The sequence below is a fragment of the Chrysochloris asiatica genome, unplaced genomic scaffold (genome assembly GCF_000296735.1).
Source record: "Chrysochloris asiatica unplaced genomic scaffold, ChrAsi1.0 scaffold00109, whole genome shotgun sequence".
NCBI classification, from domain to species: Eukaryota; Metazoa; Chordata; class Mammalia; order Afrosoricida; family Chrysochloridae; genus Chrysochloris; species Chrysochloris asiatica.
The window spans coordinates 6,583,025-6,590,222 of record NW_006408627.1 but is presented as its reverse complement, the minus strand read 5'-3'; the positions used below and the strand labels follow the sequence as shown (position 1 = coordinate 6,590,222).

General features: G+C 42.0%; 1 protein-coding gene across 1 annotated transcript in view; it reads right to left on the bottom strand.

Moving 5' to 3' along the window:
- Positions 1-3,017: 3,017 nt before the first annotated feature.
- Positions 3,018-7,198, bottom strand: part of PTPN13 (protein tyrosine phosphatase, non-receptor type 13 (APO-1/CD95 (Fas)-associated phosphatase)) — a 254,452-nt gene continuing 250,271 nt past the window's right edge. The window contains exons 47-48 of the mRNA XM_006867768.1: positions 6,585-6,647; positions 3,018-3,113 (exon numbers count right to left, since the gene is read on the bottom strand). Coding sequence (XP_006867830.1) covers positions 3,018-3,113; positions 6,585-6,647 — 159 coding nt within the window. The remainder of the gene's footprint in view (positions 3,114-6,584; positions 6,648-7,198) is intronic.

Sequence of the window (7,198 nt, the reverse complement as noted above, 5' to 3'; positions counted from 1 at the left end):
GAACAGAAAATTTCAAAGATCAGCTCGAGAAGATAAAGCCAAATATTACAACAAAATGTGCAAAGATCTGGAATCAGAAAACCAAAAAAGAAGAACACGCTCAGCATTTCTCAAGCTGGGGGAACTGAAGAAAAAATCCAAGCTCCTGTACCAGGAGCTATTTGGCCAGCTTTTACTTATAGAATGTGACTGCTAGTGATGATTTGTTTCCAGGTTTGTTCTAAAATACTCCATTCCTTTCAGGTTGGAGGAATGGATGTAATTCCCAGGATGACGTTGGAAGCTCTGTGTTTATAGAAAAGCCTCCATTAGCCTGGGTTCCTTAAAACTGGAACAGAGAGCTGGACCACCAAACTGTTCACAACTATTAGATAAACGGGATACAAACTTCTCTTGTATTTGAAGCACTGTATGTTTTAGGTTTATATTTTATAATATTTTGCTGATAAGTGCTGTTGCATCAGTATAAGGTTTCTGAGGAGTGGCTGGTGAGTTTGAACTGTCGACCTGTGGTTAGCAGTCCAGTGCTTATCTTAGTTAACTAAAATGGAGTCTTGATGGTGCAATGATTAAACACTCAGCTCTTAACAAAAAGGTTGGTGGTTTGAATCTACCCAGAAGTGCCTCAGAAGATGTCTAGTTACCTTTTGCAATACCACTGAAGACCCCTAGGGAGCGCAGTTTTACTGACATGCCCAGAGGCCCGCTATGATTCAGAATCGATTTCACAGCAATTGTCAGGCTAACTAATACAACCCGTGTTAAGAGCTGAATTGTATTTGTTCATCTTAGATACTGTATGCCTCCTTGTGCCACCCAGCCCTATGGGGCTTGCCTTCCTTGGTAACCAGAGGGCCTCTAGCAAATGGTCCGCTTCATTCCACAGTGGGCGTCAGAAGCACATGAAATCAGTAACGGGTTTCCTATGTAAAAGTTTCCACTCAAGGCTTGTAAACAGAAACCAGCATTTTCTTCAGTTTCCATTTCCTGAGAGGAGCCCCGGTGGCACAGTGGTTGAAGTGCTTGGCTGCTAACCAAATGGTCATCTGACCCCATCAACTGTTCCATGGAAGAAAGATATAGCTATCTGCCTCTGAAAAGATTTACAGCTTTGGAAACCGTAGGGGCAGTTCGATTCTGTCCTACCGGATCATTATAAGTTGAAAATGACTCCGAACAGTGGGTTTGGGGTTCTATTTCCCAGCTACATTCTTTCCAGACAAAAAGATCTTTCTCCAGCGTTCCCCTCTCCCACTCATGCTGACCTCAGATGGTAGCTGTCTCCAGCTGCACTGGCTCCCAGAGCCTGCTTGCCTAGTTTCACATGCCCAGGACAGGAAAACAAGGCCTCATCATTCCAACTCCCTTAGAACAGAGAGTTCTACATACTTTTTAAAGCAGCAGAACCCTCTTTTCAAATGGAATATCAAGCTACAGCCCAATATGTCAAAACTGTTTTTACTGGAGAAGGTATGGTGGTGATGAGGCTTTCTTGACAGACTCTAAACTACTTCCATGTTAGAGTTCAATCCTGTTACCTGGTTGTTGTTGCTGTGTGCCGTCGAGTTGGTTCTGACCCACAGCGACCCTTTATAGGACTTCTGAGGCTGTAAATCTTTATGGGAGCAGAAAGCCGTATCTTTCACCCGCAAAGCAGCTGGTAGTTTCGAACTGCTGACCTTGCGGTTCACAGCCCGATTAGTAATCACAACTACCAGAGCTCCTTTGTTACCTGGTGGGGAGGCACATATATCCAAGTGGAGTACTACATATTTAAATTATTGTCTTTTGTGCCCAAATAGCTTCAGATACTCAGGAACAGTTTCCAGCAAGTCCAGAAATTTCAGGCAAGTAGTTCAGACTTGGTGCAATTCTATGAAGATGGGTCATGCAGTCTTCTGGGTCTTGGAAAGGTGCTATGGGGCAGAATGGAGGAAGGCTCTTAGAGGCTGAAGTCTTGTCTTTTCTGTTTGGCAGAACCAAATATAAATGGAATAGTGTTTTCTTTAATCATTCCTTGGCCAGCTGAGCTATTTTGAAGGTAACTGAGACCGGGATTTGACACTATTGTGACTGACGTATCAGGGAGGCACAGTACGCTGGCACCATTTAAAAGAGCAGAAGGGGAGGCTGACTCTAAACTACTGTTAGCCAGTATCTGATGCCATATCAGACCTTGATGAAGACTTGCCAGGGTTCTGACAACACTCCGGGTTCCTGTAACTGGAGGGACTGGGACCAACTGGGAAGATGGTCCAGAAGTACCTGCCTTCACTTGGGCTCAGGCATTGTTAAATCCAATACCAACATAGGGAGAAAGTTTCACCAGGTTTCCCACTTGGAGGTGATGAAGGGGGATGATCTAACATGAACACTGAAAAGATTTGTGTGCACACATTACTGGCTTGCGCATGTTTTAAGGTGTATTTTTATTTACAAAGTGAGACGATGCATCAGTTACAAACAGATATCCAATAACTCCATTCTCATGAAAAAGTATATAAATATATTACAGGAAATTCTCTATAGTAAACATTAGAAATTGATACAGTAAACATTTGCTACTTTTTTTCTATGCCAATAGTATTGTCACTTAAAGCTTAAATACTGGTTTCAAGTATCCCCTATAAAATAACTCTACTTTATTAAAATACTGAGAAAGAATTTTGCTATTAAACAAGATTGGTGGCATTAAAAATAGACTCTAAGTGTTCTTGTAACAATGTCCCACGATGATCAAATGCTGTCGTAATTATCCCTAAGACTTCTAAACCAAAAAGTCAGTGTAGTAAACTGCATTGTTCAGTTTAGTGTTAACCAATTTTTAATAATTCACACAGGTTAAAGCAGCTGTGAAAAATCCAGCATTTCAACATTACTCGTTGTTATGAAGATTGGCCCTCTAAAGGAAGAGAACAGCGGACTTGCCCTGCCATCGTTATTTTAAGGAGAGAGCCACAGTATTCTGGAGGTTTCTGAGAAAAATGGAAGACTTCTAGAAGACTGCTCTTTCTGCGTCATTTCAGAGGCGGCTGCTGCTCCTTCTGTTCTTCTTCAGACTGAAGACGTGTCAGAACGTAAAGGATAACTTGATAGCAGAAAATATACTGATCCTACCGCAAAATAAAAAAGAGAGAAGACTTCAATATATGATGTAACTACTGTATATCGCCACACCATGATTGCAAGTGACGTCTAAGGAGTTTTGAAATAATGGAAATTTATTTTAGTTTATGATGAGTACAGCAAGATACAGAATTGAGTATAGAAAAAAGCCATAAAAATAGTGCAGCTGTGTATGTGAGCGAGCACAGATGCTGAGCTGAGAGTGAAGAATGTAAGAGCACTTTCTAAACCCTAATCACTCTGTGGCATCCTGGTGTGGCACTGCAGGATAAGTACTCAACCACAAGGTCACTTTGAACTTCAAGGTCAGCAGTTCAAACTCACCAGTCACTCCTCGGAAACCCAATAAAGGGTTGCTATGAACCGGAACTGACTTGATAGTACTTAACAAGGCACTCTTTGGGATCAGGAATACATGTGATCCTTCTTGCTCAGCTGTGTTTTAACTTTTCCACATGTTCATCCTTAGACTTTCTCTTACACCACTTAAATCCATCAGCAAACTCACTTCCCACAGTGCTCTCTTCTCATTGGATCCACAGCTACCACTCTGGTCTGGACAATTGCTGCTTGCCATCTACTGGGCTTCCCTGCTTCCAGCCTTGTTCGTTCTCCTCAAATCAGGTTTCATTTGAACAGAACAGCCAGAGGTAGCCTTTAGAATGTGCCAGTTGCCACCATTCCCTGACTATCCTGCGATGGCGTCCACTTCACCAAACTGTGGCCCTTCCCTCCTGCCTGCCCTCCTCTCCACCCTAGCTCCAGCCCAGCCACACTGGCCTTGATCATTCTGTTTTTTAGGATCTGAAGGCTTTTATTTCTTTGACTAGTCCACTTCACCAGTTCCCTGACCACTGGTTGCATCAGCAACCCCCACTCCCTAGCAACTTCTATAGGTTCAATCACGGCTTGCACGCAAACTCCGACATGTGGCTCATGTAGTCAAGGTGCTCGCGGAGGTCCCAGTTGGCCTGCTCATGCTTGCACTTGAGTAGCCAGATGGGGTAGTGGGTGCTGGAGTCTTGCTGCGGCAGTACCAGCTGGGCGGGGTTCATCTGCTGCTGTGTGGCCACCATCCCTGTAGCTGGGCGGAGACATAGGCACCCGCAGGGTCCAGTTCCCCAGTATCGGCCGACCAGGAAAGCCCATGGTTGATGCCACTGCAGTTCCCGCTGCAGGCGAGTCCCCTCGCTCTAACCTGGCCTAGACCATTGTTGAGCACACACAAAACACTCTCACGTGGACTTCCATGCACATGTCCCATTCGGCCTAGAAACTCCTTCCCAGTTATCTGATGACTCCTTTCCTCACAGCTTTGCTTAAGTGTGACTCTTTCTCAATGGCACCACCCTATTTCAAATGATAGTACCCCGAACCTGCCATGACTATTCCCTTGGACCCTACTCTAAGGCACTTTCAAAGAGTCTATGGAATCTGCTCATTTAATGTGTCTAATATCTGTCTTTTTCATTACCACCTTGATAGCATATAAGTTCTCTCTGTTTTTATTCACTGATGTGCTCTAAGTACCTAGAAGAGTGCCTGGCACCAGGTAGACATTCCATAAATACCTGTTGAATGAACAAATGAATGAATGTGAGATGTGTGTCTTGTTGCTGTCAGGTGCTGTGGAGTTAGTTCCTGTGGAGTTAGTTCCTGTGGAGTTAGTTCCGAGTATAGCGTTTCTAAGGTGGTAAATCTTTGCAGGGTGTCTGGGGCTTCAACCAAATGACCTTGTGGCTCGCAGTCCACTGCTTATGGTACAAAGTCACTAAGCTCCCAAATATGTCTAAAGAACTATTTATATAGAGATCAATGTGTTTTTCTTTACCTCAAAAAAGGGAGCTTATATCAGCTTAATATTTAGGGGACTTAATTAGAATAGAAATATATGAAGGGAGTGTAAGCAAATACTAACTTTTGAGATGGTAAAGTTTTATATTCTCCAAGAGACAGAGAACTATGAATATATGGATGTGTGGCAATAGTTTTCATATCCTTCCCTGCCCCCCAACACATACCATCAGAATTACTTAATGAAGACAGATACTCAAAGTAATATGGAAACAATTCTATAAGTCAGCAGATGACATAACCCATGGTTTGGTTTCAGGTAAGAGATATAAACTCCCTTGTGGGGAGATTGCAGGATCAGGCAGTGTTCCATTCGGTTGCACACTGGATCTCTTGGAGTTAGAACGAACTCAGTGGCACCTTAACAACAGCCTTCCCGACAACAATCTCTCTCAGAGTATCTTCTCCAAGCTAAGCAATTCCAGACTGCCTTCTACTTAACACTGCCGAATTTTTATGTGAGTTTTAACTGCCAACCTTTAGGTTGCTTATTGAGTGTAAACCATTTTTGCCCCCTAGAACACACTGTTTGACTGGAAATGCAGAAAGAATGATGTGGTAATTAATACGTATTGATTACATGTTAAAATGTACCATCCCTTCATCTCGGCATTCAATATTCCAACAATGATCTGTTATCTATTCAGTGCAGATAATAATTTTCTTATTTAAAAAAAAAATCAAGATACTTTAAAAAGACAGTCTACCTACACCTGTGGAAGCAGTAGCTCAAAAGAGAGAATAAGTCCTTACAGCAAGAATCATTCCCACCCCCTCCACACATAGAGTAGACAGGGATGGGCAACTTGGACATTGGTTACACAAAATGGGGGGTGGGGGGCTACAAAGGCAACAAGTGACTGGCTTACAAGCTTTCAAGAGGGAACCTAGACCCAGAGGGCCTGGAGGAAGGTAGAATCTCCAGTGAGTAGTATTCAATCTGACTAGGCGGGGCTGATGCATGAAATGCAGACTGGTCTCTGGTGATACAATAGTGAATAATTGTTATTAGGACTGACTGTGAGGGTTGGAAGTGTAAAGGTGGATGTTTTATAGCAAGGAGGGGAGTGATTGACTTTTCAGTCTAGGAGCAGAGGTCCCTAGGACCATCAAGGGAGGAGAGCAGAGAGTGGGACCCTACCCAGAGAAGCTTTGATGCCTGAAATGGAGCCAGAGATGATGATGTGGAGCTATGGAGCAGCTGGAGACTCTAGACCCAGAGAGGGAGAGCGACTGTGTGCTGAAGACTTGCGGGGCACGGGGGAAGGATTGCATGGAGGGGATTGTAACCATGGCAATGAGACGATATACGACAGAATGAATATAAAACTAATGTTCTCCCATGTAAACTATCACATAATTCACAATAAAACATTTAAGAAAAAAAAAAAAAAGATAGTCTAGAATAGTTTAATTTTTTCCTGAATTAGCCTTTATACTCAAGAAAAAAAACAAAAGGCCACTCACTGTAAAAAATAATGATTTGTTTTATGCTATATATAAAATAGGAATCATCGAAAGAGGAAAAATAACTTAACAGAAACTTTTAAATCACTAAAATTTTGAAGTAAAATCTTCATTACAAGACATCAATCAAAACTCACCTCAGTTTGAACCATTCCATGTCTTTGCAGTCGCATGCAGCGCACTAGATCAGAGATGTCAAACTGCCAAAGTAAACACAATGTATATTACATGCAAAATGTAATCAAATTTGAACCCCAAAGGGCTTGTGGAGAATTTTGTACTCCACTTTACTTTTCTGACTAGTAGCTTTGAGAAATTGTCTTGGATAAAATGAGTTGAACTAACTTTAGCATTGTTTTGTATATCTATGATGTTTTGAAGTTATCAAAAAATGTTTTTCTATTTGAAAATCCTCAACGGAAATTCTCTTACCTCTGAAAGTTGACTAATTTATATCATCACAAATTTATAGAACAAAACAAAAACCATTTCTTTCCTACATTATGCTCTATAGAAAACAAGTCCTAATCTTTAATATTAGCTGATATTTAACAGTTCAAAATAATGGACAAACAGACCATTTGGTTTTGTACTACTTAAATACTAGAGTGGTGGTGGTGGTGGTGATGTGCCGTGGAATCGGTTCTGACTCATAGCGACCCTATACAGGGTTTCTAAAGCTGTAAATCTTTACGGGATCAGAAAGCCTCATCTTTTTCCTGCAGAACAGCTGGTAGTTTCAAACTGCTGA